Raw genomic sequence first — 21,477 nt, 5'->3', positions numbered from 1 at the left:
GTTAAAAGCTTTGCAATATAATATCCTTTGAGCCGTTATATAATATAACTTTGACATATTTAACATTTAGCTATCTTCGAGTTACCGTGTTGAGTGGTGCATTGTGGGAAGTGAAGTCCTATCTGAACATGTCCAACAGACAACAGCAGCAGACGGCAGTCCAACATGCTCCAAGACACGCCTCCATCCCTGTGACTCCGCCTCTTCCTGACCGATGCCCACCTGATCCAACCATGTAAACTGAAAACAAATGAAACCCGACAGCATTGAGGTGGATGGAGACGATATTAGGTATGGTAGATTAGGAACAAAGACATGGAGTTGTAGGTTAGTGTTAAATTGAGAGTAGATTGGTATTACGGTAGATAAGGATTATGGTAGAGTAGGGTTATGGTAGAGTGTAGATTAAGATTATGGTAGAGTATGGATTAGGATAATGGTAGATTAATATTATGGTAGAGTGTAGATTAGGATTAAAGTAGAGATACGATTATAGTAGAGTGTAGATTAAGATTATGGTAAAATTGGGGTTGGTTAAGGATAATGGTAGAGTGTAGATTAAGAATATGGTAGAGTGTAGGTTACGGTAGAATGTAGATTAGGGTTATGGTAGAATTAAGATTATGGCAGAGTATAGATTAGGATTATGGAAGAGTTTAAATAAGGGTTATGGTACAGTATATTAAGATTATTGCAGAATGTAGATTAGGGTTATGGTAGAGTGTAGATTAGGGTTATGGTAGAGTGTAGATTAGGGTTATGGTAGAGTGTAGATTAGGGTTATGGTAGAGTGTAGATTAGGGTATGGTGTAAATAAGAATTAAGGTGTAATTGTAGATCTATGGGGGGGGGGGGTGTCCGGTGTTAAATAGTGAGGTGTGGTTTGAGTGACCTTTGACCTACTTGGGTTTGATGATGGTTGTTGATACTGGGAAACCTTGGTGCCCTCCCATCCAGGCTGAAAGGGGACGTGGCTGGCCGTATAGGGGGCGGGGTTACCTTGGTAGGGGGCGTGGCCACCTTGGTAGGGGGCGTGGCCACCTTGGTAGGGGGGGTAGCCCTGGTTGGCGTATTCCTGAACATAAGGAAAGCAGACCTTAAAGTGTGTCTTATTTTACCTAACTTTCAGAACGTGACATTTCATGACATGTTTGAGAGACGCTAAGAGAAGGCTCAAGACCAGGAGTGGACCATGGTGAGGAACGGATTACAGACGCGTTTGAAGTATTAACATGACTACCTGGTAGGGTGGCCCGGGAAACGCCGGTCCTAGAGGCATGCCTCCTGAAAACAAGGAGAGAGAAGGGACATAAGGAGAGGACACGAGGAGAGGACACAAGGTGAGGACACTAGGAGAGGTCATGAGGAGAGGACACAAGGAGAGAGGACACAAGGAGAGAGGACACTAGGAGAGGACACGAGGAGAGGCCATAAGGAGAGGCCATAAGGAGAGGGGACAAGGAGAGGACAGCAGGAGAGGACACTAGGAGAGGAGACACGGAGAGGCGACAAGACGAGGTGACTAGGAAAGAACCCTAGGAGAGGACTGTCCACTAGCGAGATAAACAGGAAGTGACATGTTCATGTGGAATACCTGGAGGTACCCCAGGGGGCCCGTATGGAGGGGCGGGGCCATATGGGGGGGCGGGGCCATATGGGGGGGCGGGATCATTGCTCATCAGGAGATTTGATTGGTGGAAGAAGGGTTGATGTTGTTGTTTCTCTATGAAAAAAAATACATATACAACAAATGTATTTTGTTCTGCTGTTGTTTGGGCGATAGATAACAGATATATTCTGTATACAACAGACACACACACACACACACACACACACACACAGACACACACACACAGTCACAAGACAGCGAGACAGAGTCCATCTGTGTGTCAACAAGCACTCCATTCTCAAGACCCTTACAGGGTTCTGCTGTCATGGCAATACTTTGTAAACATTGTTGAGAATTTGAGCTTCATCAAAATCAAGTGTTGTCCAAAACAACCAAAACAACCAAAACATACACACAGTCTTTCCATGTGTGTAAAATTCCTTAACATAACGTGTAGGAAAGTATCACTCCGGGAAAGTATTACAGAGCTTAGGAAAGTATTCTAAAACACAACGTCCTCTAAAGTATACGAAAGTATTCTCTAGAACATAAAGTATTGAAGAACGTAGGAATAGTATTCTAAAACTTGGCAAGGTATAAGTAGGAAAGTAGTAGAAATTAGATCAGTCTCAATTACGCATTCATTTCTATAAACACACACACACATTCAGGGATGCATACCTCTGTATTCACGTGCAAAACCACATGCATTTCGGATCCACATAAACCACCTTTCAAACCCTTAGTATTGTTAAGAATAAATAGGATATAACCACAACATAAATATATTATAATATAACTAGACTGCTAGAGCTTCAACTATACTGTATTATATCTTTAGACTTTAAACTAGAGTAACATAAATGAACTTTATAATATTATTATATATAATGAGACTTTATACTAGAGTAACATAACTAAACTATTTTACGAGAAAAGCTAATGAACTCCTTGAGTTATGTGGTTGTTCGTTCGGATGAACATGATAATGATTATTACATGTTAAGCAGTCTATATCGAGACGACATTTCAAAACTAAAATTAGTTTTACACAGCTCCGTTAAATCGGTAAAAACTTCGGAGGGGGTTAATTTTAAATGTTGGGAAACTTACCAAGATATCCGACGTGATGCTGTCCGCGCTTGTGGACCTCGAGATGCTCGTCCCGAGGCGTCGCTGCGTTGCGTCTGCGCATGCGTGCGCATTTCTTTCTGCGCCTGCCTGCGTGTTTTTGTGACGCTCGCTTGTAAAAAGTTATTTTACTTTAATTTATTATGTTTAAATCAGTTTAACTGCGGTGCGTATTAGTACTGTGCTAAAATGTATGCGGTAATATGTCAGTACTATAGTATTTTAGGATGGCACTATATTAGTTTGTAGTGGTAGTAGCTGTGTCAGGTAGGCCTAGATAGCATTTATCAGTGTCGTAAAGTTGTGTTTTTCTGTTTATTTCAATAAAAAAACAACAAGGATAGTTATATTCAACACACATTTTATCATTATTATCATCATCATCCAGTGTAGTATTGTGACAGTTCCAAACTGGGAATTTGCTGACTTCTGCATCAGCTGACCTCTGAGGACAATGTCAGCTGACCTATAAAGAATCTGTTTAGAGATTATTAAAGTTCTGACATCTTAACTATCTTCAACGTGGCTGATTCAGTGCACTTCTGTCTGTCTTCTGTCTGTCTGTCTCAGTGAAAGACGGTCTGTCTCCAGCGTTTGTCCTGGAGGAAGGGCCAGAGACAGGAAGTGATGGCGTCGGAGAAGGGGTGGGGCTCAACGCCCAGACCCATCAACTGGAGGCGGGAACAGTCCAGCTGAGCGTTCTGTGGGCGAGAGACCCCTGGGGGGGCCTCGGTCAGCTGAGAGAGAGAGAGAGAGAGAGAGAGAGAGAGAGAGAGAGATTTACTACTAGGATAAGGTGTAAGTACATCCATATATTAAGAGATTATCTATCTATCTATGGTATAAGATGTGTATATATATTTATATGTGTTTATATATTAACTGGTTAAAGGTGTGTATATATAAATATATAGCTTAGATATATTTACTACTTTAAATATTAATATATTTCTCGATCGATCGAGAAATATATTTTTAAGATGAGATGTGGATATACATATATTTAATACTTACTGGAATGAGGTGTGTGGAGGGCAGGTTAAAGGCCGTTGCCATGGCGACCGCCATCTGATACTTGGTCATCTGCTCCTTAGAAGAGAAGTGGAAGATACCCTTGACAGAAGCATCCTACACACACGCACACACACACACACACACACACACACACACACACACACACACACACACACACACAGACACACACACCTATTAGTAGTTTCTGTAGAAGCATTAGCATAAGTATTAGCTACATTAACCTGTAGACTGTTGTAGTGTAAAATGCAGTACTAGCAGTATATATTCTGTATTAGTATTAACTGCTGTACTAGGACAGTACCTGCAGTCTTCGCTCTGCGATGTTCCTACAAACGGCTGCAACGTCGCCGGTGTAGGTCGGGAACCTCTGCTGGCAATGGTCCAGCACGCAGCTCTCTGCTGCCCCCTGCTGCACGGCCGGCCACAGCACAGTCACTGCGCTCTCCGCCACGCTCTCCACCTCCCCATAGAGGATTGGGACCCTGAGCACCACCGCGCCTACACACACACACCGTAAATACACCAGCACGGACCTCTCTCGACCTCCCCATAGAGGAGGGAGGGAGAGAGAGAGAGAGAGAGAGAGAGAGAGAGAGAGAGAGAGAGAGAGAGAGAGAGAGAGAGAGAGAGAGAGAGAGAGAGAGAGAGAGAGAGAGAAAAGAGAGAGAGAGAGACAGAGAGAGAGACCTCAAAGAAAAAACAACCCCCAAACAATCAGAAATACCCCCCCTCAACCTGAACCTAACTACAACACCACAACCAATACCAACAATTACCAACTTCAACAGAGTCTAGACCTACTAGACCATTACTGTCAGACCTGGGCCCTGGCTGTTAACATTAAGAAAACAAATCCATGATACTCTAGAAAAGACCCAGATGTCTGGTAAACACATTGCATTTCACAATAGGAACACATGAAATAGAAAACTGTTTAGAATACAATTACTTAGGCCCGAAAATGAGTTCCACTGGAAGTTTAAATCCAGCAGTCAATGAACTGAGAGAGAAAGCACGCAGGGCTTTTCATTCAATCAAAAGACAAATTTACATTCAGATTCCAATTCTAATTTGGCTCAAACTACTTCAAGCAATTATTGAACCCATCCTGCTCTATGGGAGTGAAGTGTGGGGCCCACAAACAAACCAACTTTTTGACCAATGGGAAAAACATCCAATTGAAATTGCCAACACTGAATTTCCCCTCACTCAGCTGGTCCTGAGGCTCTGTCCACAGACAGGTTCCCCCTCTGATCTGCCTCAGAACCAGCCTGAGAACATATCAATTAGACTCAACCAATTATAACACATCAGAAACAAACCTACCTCACCCATTGGAACACTAAATACTATTATTTCTATATTTACATATGTACATCTGTATGTTATGGTATATTGTTATAGGTTGTTATATGTACATATTGTTCTGACGTTCTCTTTTGTTATTATACATAATATTTGTAACACTGTAGTGCTTTGGCAACACTGTTTGGTTTACCACAATAGTCTTTGACAATAGTCTTTTCAAAAGCTTTTTGAATTTGAATTTGAGAGAGAGAGAGACAGAGACAGAGACAGAGAGAGAGAGAGAGAGAGAGAGACAGGGAGAGAGAGACAGAGACAGAGAGAGAGAGACACAGAGAGAGAGAGACAGAGAGAGACAGAGAGAGAGACAAAGAGAGAGAGACAGAGAGAGAGAGAGACACAGAGAGAGACAGAGACAGAGAGAGAGAGACACAGAGAGAGAGATAGAGACAGAGAGAGAGAGAGACACAGAGAAAGAGAGAGAGAGAGAGAGAGAGAGAGTGCCTACCTGGGCATTGGCGGAATGTCTCTCGCTCTCCCGCCAGCTTGCTGCGTCCGTAATGGTTGAGAGGGTTTGGGGCGTCGTCTTCTCCATAAGGGGGGCGTCGCCCATCGAACACGTAATCCGTACTGATGTACAGGAAGACCACACCTGCTGCCGCTGCCAGAGCATTACCAGCCAATCAGACATCAGACACAATCAGCCAATCAAAGAGCAGGAGAGTGTCACAGGAATAGGATGTGACTTCATACCTGCTTCCTTGGCGAGCGCCCCGGTGGCGTGGACGTTGAGGTTCTCCGCGGCCTCTGGGTGGCGCTCCACCACATCTGGTCTCCTCTCCGCCGCACAGTGGACGATCACATCTGGCTGAAGACCATCACACACATATCCATAAGACTCACCTGTACCGCAAAGCCTTTAAAGAGTTTATTGGGGGTCAAGCAGCGAAGCTGCGAGACAACCATTGCTATTCTACGTTTTTTTAGAACGCCGTAGTCAAAAGTTTTGAAATTTGGCACACTGATTCAGGACAGTTCCATGATTTCTCACAGCAATTTTGGGGTTGCTGGTTCATGAGCTCTAGCGCCGCCAACAGGTCAAAGTTGGACATGCATTCATGTTAATAACTTTTGACCCATTCATCCAATATTCACAAACAACGTATCATTGGAATCCTTGGGCCAAGCCGAGTTCAACACATCCTATGTCATCACTTTGCGCCATGATGGGTTCTCCGCCATCTAGGTTTATGTCAAAAACACACCTATCACAAATGTTGTCCAATCATCTCGAAACTTGGCACAGATGATCTTCAGGCCATGATTGACATGAATCATCAAATAGATTTTTCATATGCAAAACCGTTTGGCTGCGACAACCAATCAAATTCGACTCCGAAGCCGCCAAACAGGAAGTAAGCCAATTTATCAGCAGCCCCTCGACATATCATAACCAGCTTATAAATTATTTCTCATGGAAACATCAGAATTTGGCCACCATGTTGAAAGTTGTCAAATTCAATAGTACATATCCACAGGCAACAAATTCTATCCAATCTTCATGAAACTTGCCATACATGATATAAGCTGAATAAGTGTGCCAAACAGCCTTTTCAAATTCAAAACCGTTTGGCCGTGACAGCCAATCAAACTTGACGGCAAAGCCGCCAAACAGGAAGTAAGCCTGTTCTCAGCAACTCTTTTAACATATCATGGCCAAACTTGGCACATAGACTCATGACATCATTCTGGGGACACCCAAACAATTTAGTGGCCTTTGACCTCAGGGCGACGTCAAACAGGAAGTGGGCTTATATCTCTGCAAGGCCTTCATTTATCCAAACCAAACTTGGCTCATATTCTTATGACCCTATCCTGATGATGCCCAAATAATTGGGCATCATCAACGCCTAGGGGGGCGTTGTTAGCAGCAACTCTATTCCGGCCCTTAGAAAGCAACTTCAATGTATTTTCATTGTGATAACCATTTGCCAATATCTTTCATTGTAGGTGAAATTACTGAGACGGTCATCATGTAGCCACCTAACCGATTATGTCTGTGCAGCAAAATTTGTTTATGAAGTCCTATTCTGCTTGACCACCACAATGCTGCTCGCAGCTATAACCATTGTTATTCTACATATTCCTATTATTATTTTCCTGCCATGGGAGTCTATGGCAGCCCATAAAACTCCTCGGTAAAAAAATTGAAATTTGGCATACTGAATCAGGACAGTCCCATGATCCCTCCAAGCAATTTCGGGGTCGCTAGCTGAAGAGCTCTAGCGCCACCAACAGGTCAAGTTGGACATGCATTCATGTTTATAACTTTTGACCCATTCATCCAATGGGCCCAATCCAACAATCTTTGTGCCAAGCCGAGTTCAACGGCTTGGCCCAAGGATGTTGTCATTTTGCGCAATGATGGATTTTCTGCCATCTTGTTTTTTATCAAAAACCTTCAAAATACATCTCCTAACACAAATGTTGTCCAATCTTCTCAAAACTTTGCAGACATGATCTTCAGACCATGTATCACAAAAGTTATCAAATAGATTTTTCAAATTCAAAAACTTTTGGCCGCGAAAGCCAATCAAATTCGACCGCTAGATATATACGCTAGACATATACATATATACGGTATATATACTGTATTTATCCATGTATACATGTATACTTTTATACATATGCACATATTATATGTATATATATATAACAAATATATGCATATGAATACACTTCTATAGGGACCATATACTGTTGGGGACGAGATATTTTTGACTGTTAGAAAGACAGGCAGACAGACAGAAAGTTAGACAGGTAAACTGACAGACAGTAAATCCCAAAGACAGACAGACAGACAGAAACGGAAGACAGACAGGCAAGCAGGCAGGCAGACAGACACCTTGTGCTGGTTCAGCAGGCTCCTCACAGCCTCCTCGTCCAGGAGGTCACAGCGCAGTAAGGAGCCACGGGCCCTTCTGTAGGCCGTCCCCACCGCCCTCCAACCCCCCTTCTGGAACTCAGCCAGCATCGCCCGACCCAGCAGCCCCGAGGCCCCCGTCACCAGTACCCCCCGGCCACTAGGGGACGCCACTTCCTCCTGGAAACCACACAAAGACAGACACACGCTGCGTATTCACAATCTGCGTGTTCACCTGTTCATAATTTTTCATCTTTTTTTATTTAGAACGGTATCTTTAGATAACTTAATCTTTTTGATAACTTTATATTTTTCAGAACCCAATCCTTTCCATAATTCTATCTTATTTAATTTATCTTAATGATAACTATGTATTTCATAACCTTTTCTTTTTCATACCTTTATCTATAGAGTTGAGTTCAAGTTCACGTTCAAGTTACACACACACACACACACACACACACACACACACACACACACACACACACACACAAATCACCTCACCCCAGCTACACAAGTCCAAGGAGAATCCGAAGCATAAATCTCATGGAGATACTGACAACACTAGGTCATAAACATACACACCACACCCCCACTTACTGTATGAGTAATATGTAAGAGGATAGCAGTTTCGTTTTTTAAAAAAAAATTGAAAGCCGAAGAAGGTACGAAGTAGAGAATACAATTAAAATAAATTGAGTAAGTAAAATAACAAGAGAGTGATAATATAACATTGTTTATAGTTGTATATCTGTACAGTAGTGTGGGTAGTGTGTAAACCAATTCAAAATCTATTTTATAAAGGCTTATAAAACGAATTATACCATTATATACGCAATATCAATCTACACTATACTACTATTTGACTAAAGGGACAGGTTAGGCTCGATGAGTCTGATGGTCAGAGAACCTACACAGTAACTAGATTATTATACAATAGTTAAGAGTAGTTACCTTCACCAACGCCACATGTCCCGGGCTGAAGGAAATCCTCGAAGCCATGGGATCACAAACTCTCTACCACTGTTCCGTAAGGTTTTAACTCTGCTGTTGATCTAAACCCTAAACCCTATTTTGTAATTGTTATTCCGCATATATAATCCATAAAATCTATGGTATCGTCACTGTAGATATTAACTGTGTTCAGTGGGTATGTGGTGGTAATATAAAAACCATAAACACGATTGTATCAATAACCTGTCGTTGTTCTTTACTCGTAAACGTCAACGCTACCTGGTCGGGTTGTTTTTATGAGGTAACCAGGAAGTGGTTAGGTTGTGTTTAGGAGGTAACCAGGAAGAAGACAAGCTCTTTACCGCAAAGCGATCAGAACTGTCCCAAACATGCTGTCCGCTTTACAAAAACAACGAGAGAAAATCATTACAGGAGGCCCTAGAAAGTAACTTCCATCATTCATATATTTAACGTTGAAGTAGATTAATTGTTTTGTGATTCCCATCCTGCTGGTTTATATTATATGACATACCGACGGTGATACCACTCCGGAGCAGCAGGCGGCGCTGGCGGGCGAGGGCGTGGTCACGTCGCTATCTGGATTATATGGAAGACCTTTGACGTCACACCCGGAAGCACAGCGACGTGAAGCCGCAAGGTAAAGATAGAAAATGAAAACATAATAACAGTAACATGATATTTAACATGATATTGATTAATATTAATTGTTAACATCCAAATCAATCGTTTTTTTCAACACACATGCATTACACTTCCGTTCCAGTGTATTAATGTCCCTTAGAATCCTGTCGATAAGTTACAACATGTTGTGTATTATAGTATATTTCTCTTATTGTAGAGAATTGTAATAGTATTGTAATGGTAAGAGTGTATTATTGTATTCTAATGATAGTATATTTATATTTAGTCTATGGTAGAGTATTATAGTATATTATTTCAATGGTAGAGAATTGTAGAATAGGATTAGAATGGGAGAGTAAACTATAGTATTCTACTGGAAGAAAATTGTACCATAGTATTTCTTATGCAGTTGTATAGCTGTTGAAAAACGGTGTGTGTGTGTGTGTGTGTGTGTGCGCGCGTGTGCGCAGCATGGAGGAGCATAAAAGAGGAGCTGCTGTGCAGGGAGCTTTCAACACAACTACAAAGTAGGAACTACACTACACAACTACACAACGCAAATACACAACACAACAAATACCCAACTATACTTCCCTACACAGCTACCTTACCCAACGCAAATACACAACTACCCTACGCAACAAATACAGAACTTACTACAGAACTACACTACACGACTACATTTCACTTTTACCTACGAAACACAATAACACACCTACACTTCACAAATACACTACACAACAACACAGCACAGGTTCTAACACTAACTAAAGAATATTTTAATTAAAAATATGGAAATGATATGAAATATAACATTCTAACGTATGTAAATTATATTTACAATATTAAATAGTGATTACCATGGTTTACTGTGGGGTAGAGTACAATGTTTCTGTGGTTACAGCGATGTTGAGAAAGAGTTTACTGTGATGTCGATTCTGATTATTTAAGGCTCTCTGATTGGCTCCTGTTTGTCTTCCAGGGACAGTCGGGGGGAGGAGGAGCAGGAGGAGGAGGAGGAGGAGGACTTCTATGAGTGCCAGGAAGACCCAGGACAGGAGGAAGAGGAGGAGTCTAAACAGGAAGAGGAGGAGTCTAAACAGAAAACAGCGGGCCATCTAGAGGCCCCCTCTCGGACACAGAGTAGCAACAGAGAGGAGGTGGAGGAGGAGGAGGAGGAGGAGGAGGAAGAGGAGGAGATTGAAGGAGGAGGAGAAGAGGAGGACGTGGCCGGAGGAGCAGAGGAGGCAGGGTTGGCAGAAGGAGCTAAAGAGGAGGCTGGTGGAGGGATGGATTCAGACTTTGAGTTAGAGGAGGAGGAGGAGAAGGAGGATGAGATCAAAGAGGAGGTTAAAAAAACTCTAGAGTTCGATGATGAGAAGCTGGCGGAGGCGGAGAAGGACCTCACCGAGGAGGAGAAGGAGGTTTGTGTGTGTCTGTGTGTGTCTCTGTATGTGTGTTTGCATGTGTTCACATGTGTATGTGTATTTTATAACACTGTACAATATGCAGATTTAGCGGTTCAGAACGCCGCTTTTAACACAGCTTTTTAAGCAAAAGGCGCTATTCAACAATCGTCAGTATTGACTTCATAATGTCAATTAATATTGCCTCTTGGTTAAACAGCCACACTGAACATCAAGAAGATAAATGTAGGCCTAACTTAGCACACATTAAGTTGACATTGAACACAGTCGTAAGAGGTGGAATGATTTATCCATATGCTACTTTCTGAGAACCAAACTGAGAAAAAACGTGGTGATCTAAGTTAAAATAATGTGTAGTCTACAACATATTACTGAATTGAACATGGATTAAACACCTGATATAGCCTGCACATAGTATAGAGAAGTGAATGTAAATACCTTAATGTAAATAATAGTGTGTGTGTGAGTTAATAGGTGTGTATGTGTTATTAAGTTAGTGATTGTGTATTAAAAGGTGTGTGTGTGTGTGTGCATGTAATACATGTGTGTTTTAATAAGTGTTTGTGTGCATGTAATAAGTCTGTGTGTGTGTTTGTAATAAGTGTGTGTGTGCGTGTAATAAGTCGTGTGTGTGTGTGTTTGTTTGTAATAAATCTGTGTGTGTGTCTGTAATAAGTGTGTGTGTGTGTGTGTGTGGAATAAGTCGTGTGTGTGTGCGAGTAATAAGTCTTTGTGTGTGTGCGTGTTATAAGTCTCTGTGTGTGTGTTTGTAATAAGGTGTGTGTGTGTGTGTGTAATAAGTCTTTGTGTGTGTCTAATAAGCGTGTGTGTTTCAGGTGAGGCGGAAGGAGAGTCTGGACCTGAAGGACGAGGGAAACGCTCTCTTCAAATCTGGAGGCAAGTTAAACAGAATTAATACATAATAACATATATATATATTATATTATATATATCGGGTTGGCTCAGAAGGTGGAGCGACTTGTAACAGGAAGGTTGGATAGGAAGGTTGCTAGTTCCATCCCCGGCTCCTCCTAGCTGAGTGTCAGGGTGTCCTTTGACAAGAAACCTCCGCCTAAGTGCTCCTCACCATCTGGCGGGAAGAGACACCCGTGAATGTGTTTATGAACCACTGTAAGTCGCTTTGGATAATTGTAAGTGATAATTAAGTGATAATGAGTTAATGAGGAGGTGTTCATGATGTAATGGTGAGGTGGTGATCATGAGGTCATGGTGAGGTGGTGATCATGAGGTAATGGTGAGGTGGTGATAATGAGGTTATGGTGAGGAGGTGATCATGAGGTCATAATGAGGTAGTGATCATGAGGTAATGGTGAGGTGGTGATATTGAGGTAATGGTGAGGTGGTGATCATGATGTAATGGTGAGGTGGTGATCATGAGGTCATAATGAGGTAGTGATCATGAGGTAATGGTGAGGTGGTGATAATGAGGTAATGGTGTTCATGATGTAATGGTGAGGTGGTGATCATAAGGTAATGGTGAGCTAATGATGATCATGAGGTAATGGTGATCATGATGTAATGGTGAGCTAATGATGATCATGAGGTAATGGTGATCATGATGTAATGGTGAGGTAGTGATCATGAGGTAATGGTGAGGTAATGATGATCATGATGTAATGGTTTGGTAGTGGTCATGAGGTAATGGTGAGGTTATGATGATCATGATGTAATGGTGATCATGATATAATGGTTCAGTAGTGATCATGAGGTAATGGTGAGGCAGTGATCATGAGGTAATGATGATCATGATGTAATGGTGAGGCAGTGATCATGAGGTAATGGTGATCATGATGTAATGGTTCGGTAGTGATCATGAGGTAATGATGATCATGATGTAATGATGAGGCAGTGTTCATGAGGTAATGGTGATCATGATGTAATGGTGATCATGATGTAATGGTTCGGTAGTGATCATGAGGTAATGGTGAGGTAATGATGATCATGATGTAATGGTGAGGCAGTGATCATGAGGTAATGGTGATCATGATGTAATGGTTCGGTAGTGATCATGAGGTAATGATGAACATGATGTAATGATGATCATGATGTAATGGTGAGGCAGTGATCATGAGGTAATGGTGAGGTAATGATGATCATGATGTAATGATGATCATGATGTAATGGTGAGGCAGTGATCATGAGGTAATGGTGAGGCAATGATGATCATGATGTAATGGTTCGGTAGTGATCATGAGGTAATGGTGAGGTGATGATGATCGTGATGTAATGGTGAGGTAGTTGTCATGATGTAATGGTGAGGCAGTGATCATGAGGTAATGGCGAGGCGTCTGACGTGTTTCAGAGCACTTGGAGGCGGAGCTCCGCTACACAGCAGCGTTGAGGGCGTGTCCCGTGTACTTCAGCAGAGAGCGAGCCGTTCTGTTCTCCAACCGAGCCGCTGCCTGCCTCCACCTGGTACACACCCGCTTCCTGTTAGCAGCACACACTTCCTGTTAGAAACACCCACTCCCAGTTGGATACACATACTTCTTGTTAGAAACATGTTCTTCCCAGAAGGATTGTAATAATGTCATGTGACCTCCCCTCAGGATCGCAAAGAATCTGCCATCGCAGACTGCTCTAAAGGTGTGTGTATATATATATATGTGTGTGTGTGTGTTTGTGTGTGTCTGTTAGTACATATTTGTGTGTGTGTGTGAGTATATATAGACGTGGGTGTATGTCTACATATATGTGTGTGTACGGATATGTTTGTGTGTGTGTGTGTGTACCGGTATGTATAAAAATATGTGCATGTGTATTTATATGTATATTTACATGTGTGTAAATATATATATATATAAATACACACACACATATTTTTATGTGTATATATGTGTGTGTGTGTGTGTGTGTGTGTGTGTGTATATATAGACGTGGGTGTGTGTCCACATACAGTAAATGTGTGTGTGTACATATATGTTTGTGTGTATATGTATATATATATATATATATATATGTGTATGTGTGTATGTAGATATATGTGTGTATTTGTGTGTGTATGTATGTGTATATATATATATATATATATATATATATATATATATATATATATATATATATACAGTATGTGTGTGTGGGTGTATATGTACAGTCAGGTCCATAAGTATTGGGACATCGACACAATTCTAATCTTTTTGGCTCTATACACCACCACAATGGATTTGAAATGAAACGAACAGACTTTCAGCTTTAATTTGAGGATATTAACATCCAAATCAGGTGAACGGTGTAGGAATTTCAACAGTTTGTATATGTGCCTCCCACTTTTTAAGGGACCAAAAGTAATGGGACAAATTAACAATCATAAATCAAACTTTCACTTTTTAATACCTGGTTGCAAGTCTTTTGCAGTCAATTTCAGCCTGAAGTCTGCAACGCATAGACATCACCAGACGCTGGGTTTCATCCCTGGTGATGCTCTGGCAGGCCTCTACTGCAACTGTCCTCAGTTCCTGCTTGTTCTTGGGGCATTTTCCCTTCAGTTTGGTCTTCAGCAAGTGAAATGCATGCTCAATCGGATTCAGGTCAGGTGATTGACTTGGCCATTGCATAACATTTCAATTCTTTGCCCTAAAGAACTCTTTGGTTGCTTTCGCAGTATGCTTCGGGTCATTGTCCATCTGCACTGTGAAGTGACGTCCAATAAGTTCTGAAACATTTGGCTGAATATGAGCAGATAATATTTCCCGAAACACTTCAGAATTCATTCTGCTGCATTTGTCAGCAGTCACATCATCAATAAATACAAGGGAACCTCTTGCTTTGGCAGCCATACATGCCCACGCCATGACACTACCACCACCATGCTTCACTGATGAGGTGGTATACTTTGGATCATGAGCAGTTCCTTTCCTTCTACATACTCTTCTCTTCCCATCACTCTGGTACAAGTTGATCTTTGTCTCATCTGTCCATAGGATGTTGTTCCAGAACTGTGAAGGCTTTTTTAGATGTTGTTTGGCAAACTCTAATCTGGCCTTCCTGTTTTTGAGGCGCACCAATGGTTTACATCTTGTGGCGAACCCTCTGTATTCACTCTGGTGAAGTCTTCTCTTGATTGTTGACTTTGACACACAGACACCTACCTCCTGGAGAGAGTTCTTGATCTGGCCAACTGTTGTGAAGGGTGTTTTCTTCACCAGGGAAAGAATTCTTCGGTCATCCACCACAGTTGTTTTCCGTGGTCTTTCGGTGTTGGTGAGCTCACCGGTGCGTTCTTTCTTTTTAAGAATGTTCCAAACAGTTGATTTGGCCACACCTAATGTTTTTGCTATCTCTCTGATGGGTTTGTTATGATTTTTCAGCCTAATGATGGCTTGCTTCACTGATAGTGACAGCTCTTTCGATCTCATATTGAGAGTTGACAGCAACAGATTCCAAATGCAAATAGCACACTTGAAATGAACTCTAGACCTTTTATCTGCTCCTTGTATATGGGATGATGAGGGGAATAACACACACCAAGCCATGGAACAGCTGAGCAGCCAATTGTCCCATTACTTTTGGTCCCTTAAAAAGTGGGAGGCACATATACAAACTGTTGTAATTCCTACACCGTTCACCTGATTTGGATGTAAATACCCTCAAATTAAAGTTGAAAGTCTGCAGTTAAAGGACATATTGTTCGTTTAATTTCAAATCCATTGTGGTGGTGTATAGAGCCAAAAAGATTAGAATTGTGTCGATGTCCCAATATTTATGGACCTGACTGTATGTGTGTGTGTGTGTGCGTATGTATAGACAGTATGTGTGTGTATATATATACGGTGTGTGTGTGTGTATGTATATATATATATATATATATATATACAGTATATATTTTTGTGTGTGTGTGTATATGTATGTGTGTGTGTACATATATGTGTGTATTTGCGTGTGTTTGTATACAGTGTGTGTGTGTGTGTGTATATACAGTGTGTGTGTGAGCCTCCTAATAGGGGTTCTGTCTGCAGCTCTGGAGCTGGACCCCGGCTACGTGCGCGCCCTCCTGCGGCGGGCTCAGCTGTACGAGGCGTCGGAACAGCTGGAGCAGGCTCTGCAGGACTACCAGACCCTCCTGGAGGCCCAGCCCGGACACCCAGAGGCCCGCACAGCCTGCATGGTGCCGCACACACCCACACGGCTCTATAGATCTACAGATATAGGGCCCCATCTATAGATACACACCCACACGGCTCTATAGATCTACAGATATAGGGCCCCATCTATAGATACACACCCACACGGCTCTATAGATCTACAGATATAGGGCCCCATCTATAGATACACACCCACACGGCTCTATAGATCTACAGATATAGAGCCCATCTATAGATATAGAGCCCATCTATAGATACACACCCACACGGCTCTATAGATCTACAGATATAGAGCCCCATCTATAGATATAGAGCTTATCTATAGATACACACCCACACGGCTCTATAGATCTACAGATATAGGGCCCCATCTATAGATACACACCCACACGGCTCTATAGATCTACAGATATAGAGCCCATCTATAGATATAGAGCCCATCTATAGATACACACCCACACGGCTCTATAGATCTACAGATATAGAGCCCATCTATAGATACACACCCACACGGCTCTATAGATCTACAGATATAGAGACCATCTATAGATATAGAGCCCATCTATAGATATAGAGACCCATCTGTGGATATACATAAACATCTGTAGACACAAAGACCATCTATAGATACACAGACCCATCCATAGATATACAGACCCATATATAGATATACAGACCCATCTGTAGATAGACAGACCCATCTATAGATACACAGACCCATCTGTAGATAAACAGACCATCTATAGATACACAGACCCATCTGTAGATAAACAGACCATCTATAGATATACAGACCCATCTAAAGATATACAGACCCACATGTTGATATACAGAAACATCTGTAGATAGACCACTCTATAGATATATTGCTTTATTAACACAAACCCACACGCATCTATAGCTATACAGACCCATCTATAGATATATTGTTAAGAAATACCCTTGTGTATCTTAAGACACCCACATGTATTATGATATGATGTATTTTTTTAGATAGCTTTATAAATACATACACTTCTATTTATACCTGTTCAAAAGCAGCGCGTCTTCATGGGAACTTCCGTGGGTCGTGTTTCCATGGCGTCGCCATGCAGCCGCGCTAGAGCTTCCAGCCCTGCTCCAAACCTTGGCGCGCATCGAAGCGCCATTACCTCTCATAATGCTAAACACAGAACCAGGCCTAAGCTGCGCTGCCCCACGCGGGCCTCCGTGGCTTGTCTGGTGGGCGACCGGGGATCCATCAGGGATCTGCCGTAACCGAGTCAGACTCGGGTTGAGAGCAGATCCGAAAGCCCCAGACTTCCTCCACACAGCACTTACGAGATATTGCAGTTTTGCTCGTTCCATTACACATGTTAACCCATTCGACCGTTTCAGGAATGAAATGTCTTCGTCGCGACAGCCCTATTTAAGATGTTACTTGGTGGCACAGCTTCACTCTAACATGGCTTGGGGATTTTTGTTTATATGCTCTTCTTTACCATAAACGTACCATACCGAACCGAAAACCCTGACCCTAAAACTGTGTCTATAAATCTATAGATAGCTTTGTATACATACACATTTATAGATAGCTATATTTATACATAAACATCTATAGATAGCTATATATACAGAGAAATACCGGGATATCTATCTATAGATATCTATATCTCTCTCTCTCTCTTTGTTTCCATGTCTACCAGAGGTTACCTCGGGAGATTGAGGAGAAGAATGAGCGACTTAAGGAGGAGATGATGGGTAACTAACCCTGTCATCTGTCTAGTTCTGTAGCCCTAACCCTGTCATCTGTCTAATCCTGTAGCCCTAACCCTGTCATCTGTCTAGTTCTGTAGCCCTAACCCTGTCATCTGTCTAATCCTGTAGCCCTAACCCTGTCATCTGTCTAATCCTGTAGCCCTAACCCTGTCATCTGTCTAGTTCTGTAGCCCTAACCCTGTCATCTGTCTAGTTCTGTAGCCCTACTCACCCTGTCATCTGCCTAGTTCTGTAGCCCTAACCCTGTCATCTGTCTAGTTCTGTAGCCCTACTCACCCTGTCATATGTCTAGTTCTGTAGCCCTAACCCTGTCATCTGTCTAGTTCCGTAGCCCTAACCCTGTCATCTGTCTAGTTCTGTAGCCCTACTCACCCTGTCATCTGTCTAGTTCTGTAGCCCTACTCACCGTCATCTGTCTAGTTCTGTAGCCCTAACCCTGTCATCTGTCTAGTTCTGTAGCCCTACTAACCCTGTCATCTGTCTAGTTCTGTAGCCCTACTAACCCTGTCATCTGTCTAGTTCTGTAGCCCTAACCCTGTCATCTGTCTAGTTCTGTAGCCCTAACCGTCATCTGTCTAGTCCTGTAGTCCTACTCACCGTCATCTGTCTAGTTCTGTGGCCCTAACCCTGTCATCTGTCTAGTTCTGTAGCCCTACTCACCCTGTCATGTCTAGTCCTGTAGTCCTACTCACCCTGTCATCTGTCTAGTTCTGTAGCCCTAACCCTGTCATCTGTCTAGTTCTGTAGCCCTACTCATCCTGTCATGTCTAGTCCTGTAGTCCTACTCACCCTGTCATCTGTCTAGTTCTGTAGCCCTAACCCTGTCATCTGTCTAGTTCTGTAGCCCTACTCACCCTGTCATGTCTAGTTCTGTAGCCCTACTCACCCTGTCATCTGTCTAGTTCTGTAGCCCTACTCACCCTGTCATCTGTCTAGTCCTGTAGCTCTAGTTGTAGGTTGTTGTAGGTAAGCTGCAGGACCAGGGCAACACGTTATGTATTATTATATTATAATAGTCCTGTAGTGCTAGTGATCTTATAGTGTGCTGTGTTTCCAGGTAAACTGAAGGACCTGGGCAACATGTTCCTGAGACCGTTCGGTCTGTCCACCAACAACTTCCAGGTGAACCAGGACCCGGCGGGAGCCTACTCCATCAACTTCGTCCAGGGCGGCGGCAACAACAACAACAACAACACATAGCGCGGTGGAAACCGTCCCACCCTAGCAACCAACAGACAGTAACAGTAACACAGGAGGCGCACAGAACTGGAACGGGTGTGAGTGTGCCTGTGTGTGGGTGTGTGTGAGTTTGTGTGTGTGCATGCATGTTTAATGGAGATATTGGAAGTCAGAATAAGAAGAAAATCCTCTCACCGTGGCTACCTGATCACCGTGGCAACCGGACCACCGTGGTGACCTGATCACCATGGCGACCTCATCACCATTGCTACATCATCCCCGCAGCTACCTGATCCCCGTGGCTAGCTGATCACCGTGGCGACCTGATCACCGTGGCTACCTGATCACCATGGCGACCCGATCACCGTGGTGACCAAATCACCGTGGTGACCAAATCACCGTGGCGACCTGGTCACCAAGGCTTCCTGATCACCATGGTGACCTGGTCCCCAAGGCTTCCTGATCACCGTGGCAACCTGATCAATGAGCAGACTGCAGCGTGTTGTCACCTGATGAAACCATCAGGTGACATCATGACACATGACATGGGAATGTTTGATCAACTGCTCTTTATTCTGGATCAATAAAGACCAAATAACACAACATAGTTTAAATCTCTCTTTAAGGCAGGAGCGGGGGGAGGGACGGGAGGTGCATTTCTCTACACTCGATGAATAGAGGGGGCGGGATAACGGTATGGATTCATTCCACTGGGTGTAAAATCAGCTGTCAATCACCCGGTCTGCTGGGTCACATGACCCGAGCAGGGAAAAGGGGGGCAGGAGTCCGTGGAGATGATCCGGTCCTCCGAGCGGAGCTCCAAAGTGCGGTAGGAGGTGAACTCATGTACACGATGCAGGACAGTGATTCTATGGAACGCGTCTTCAAAATATTTAAAAGCATTTGATAAACCGTCTGTGTGTGTGTGTGTACAATACGGGGAGGGGGAGACGAGAACACACAACGGAGGTGGGGGGGGGTGGAGAGACTGTTTCTATGGTAACGTCAGGAGCATCTGCCTGTAGACAGCCTGAGTGTGTGCATCTCTTTATAAATATAGTTTCTTCATTCTCACCCTAACAGTTAAATAAAAACAGGTCAGCTGGGGCCCTCCCGCCTCCTGATTGGACCGTCAGCAACCTCAACACCAATGGCAGCCGCGATCTTCCCCCGCATCAGCAACCCTTCACCGTGGCAACGCTAGAGAGAGAGAAAGAGAGAGAGTCACCGTGGAAGCACTAGTGAGGGAGTCACATTAGAACTGAGCTACTAGAAGCATCTTCTCTAAACCTCTGGTTAGACAAGAAACCGCATCTATTTACCTCCTCCCCATCATCACCTGCTCTCAATCATCACATCCTCATAATCACCTCCTTCTCACCTCTCCCTCCTGATCACCTCATCACCTTCTCCTGATCACCTCCCCTCTCCCCCTCATCACCTCCTTCTCCTCACCTCCTTCTCCTGATCACCTCCCCTCTCCCCCTCATCACCTTCTCCTGATGACTCCTTCTCCTGATCACCTCCCCTCACCCCCTCATCACCTTCTTCTCACAATCACCTCATCAATTCTCCATCTCCTGCCTACATGGTAGTTATCACTGCTAGTATTGTGATGCTCTAGTATTTTACCACACAACTACCAGAGCACTGTGGTAAAACACTATGGAGTATCACAGCTCTACCATAGCACTGTGAGTCCTCCATACTATTTTACCACAGTAGTTGTACTATGCTACGTAACTAATCATGGCTGACCGTAAGGGATGAGTACTGAGAATTCAGAGACGACAGCATGACCTACTCATCTGTTTGCAGTAAGATAATCTGTTCACTATCCACGCCCCACCCAAATGACCACAAGTATGGAAGCTCTTTATTTTATTTATTTATTTATGTTTTTGTTGGTTTTATTTTTGTTTTAAACATCAGAAAAAGACATTTATACAATTAGTCAATCGTTGATCTGGGAGTAAACAGTACTCTTGTCTGCAAACAGATGCTCCCGAGAATAAATTAAGAACAGAACATCATCCCTCCAACAGCGCTCTGTCACCTCTACCCTGGGCCACCACCCTACCCAGAACCCGACCGTACCCTAAACCCTACCCTAGCACTCAACCCTGGACCTCCGCCCTACCATAGACCCCTTCCCTGGTACACAACCCTACCCAGACCTCATCCCTACCCTAAACCTCAATCCTACCCTAGACCTAATCCCTATCCCTACCCTACCTATTGTAAGTCGCTTTGGATAAAAGCGTCTGCTAAATGCCCTTAATGTAAATGTACCCTAGACCTCATCCCTACCCTAGACCTCTTCCCTACCCTAGACCTCAATCCCTACCCTAGACCTCATCCCTACCCTAGACCTCAATCCCTACCCTAGACCTCATCCCTACCCTAGACCTC

The 21,477-nt window shown here is 43.2% G+C and overlaps 3 protein-coding genes across 4 annotated transcripts; 1 reads left to right on the top strand and 2 right to left on the bottom strand.

Annotated features, from left to right (window-relative positions):
- Positions 1-118: 118 nt before the first annotated feature.
- LOC307077409 (uncharacterized protein) lies at positions 119-1,718 on the bottom strand (the record flags this gene model as incomplete). Its single annotated transcript, XM_079738825.1, has 4 exons — positions 1,595-1,718; positions 1,241-1,284; positions 904-1,075; positions 119-240 (listed from the first exon to the last, which is right to left on the bottom strand). The coding sequence occupies exons 1-4, from the start codon at positions 1,677-1,679 to the stop codon at positions 119-121; spliced, it is 423 nt and encodes a 140-aa protein (XP_079594951.1). The 5' UTR covers positions 1,680-1,718.
- Positions 1,719-3,118: 1,400 nt separating this feature from the next.
- Positions 3,119-9,238, bottom strand: mat2b (methionine adenosyltransferase 2 non-catalytic beta subunit methionine). 2 transcript variants are annotated; one of them, XM_079738388.1, is made up of 7 exons: positions 8,958-9,238; positions 7,986-8,183; positions 5,834-5,948; positions 5,589-5,741; positions 4,077-4,273; positions 3,755-3,868; positions 3,119-3,477 (listed from the first exon to the last, which is right to left on the bottom strand). In XM_079738388.1, the coding sequence occupies exons 1-7, from the start codon at positions 9,003-9,005 to the stop codon at positions 3,307-3,309; spliced, it is 996 nt and encodes a 331-aa protein (XP_079594514.1). In that variant the 5' UTR covers positions 9,006-9,238; the 3' UTR covers positions 3,119-3,306. The 2 variants fall into 2 exon arrangements, with proteins under 2 accessions (XP_079594514.1, XP_079594515.1); XM_079738389.1 differs by lacking the exon at positions 7,986-8,183.
- A 359-nt stretch (positions 9,239-9,597) lies between these two features.
- On the top strand, positions 9,598-20,457 carry ttc1 (tetratricopeptide repeat domain 1). Its single transcript, XM_079737980.1, has 9 exons — positions 9,598-9,615; positions 10,070-10,126; positions 10,582-11,023; positions 11,863-11,923; positions 13,350-13,462; positions 13,597-13,633; positions 16,003-16,151; positions 17,814-17,868; positions 18,944-20,457. Exons 2-9 carry the CDS (start codon positions 10,071-10,073, stop codon positions 19,084-19,086), a joined length of 1,056 nt encoding a protein of 351 aa, XP_079594106.1. The 5' UTR covers positions 9,598-9,615; position 10,070; the 3' UTR covers positions 19,087-20,457.
- Positions 20,458-21,477: the final 1,020 nt, after the last annotated feature.

The sequence above is a fragment of the Pollachius pollachius genome (genome assembly GCF_949987615.1).
Source record: "Pollachius pollachius genome assembly, chromosome: 6".
In the NCBI taxonomy this organism is placed as follows: domain Eukaryota; kingdom Metazoa; phylum Chordata; class Actinopteri; order Gadiformes; family Gadidae; genus Pollachius; species Pollachius pollachius.
This window is presented reverse-complemented; position numbering and strand designations above follow the sequence as displayed.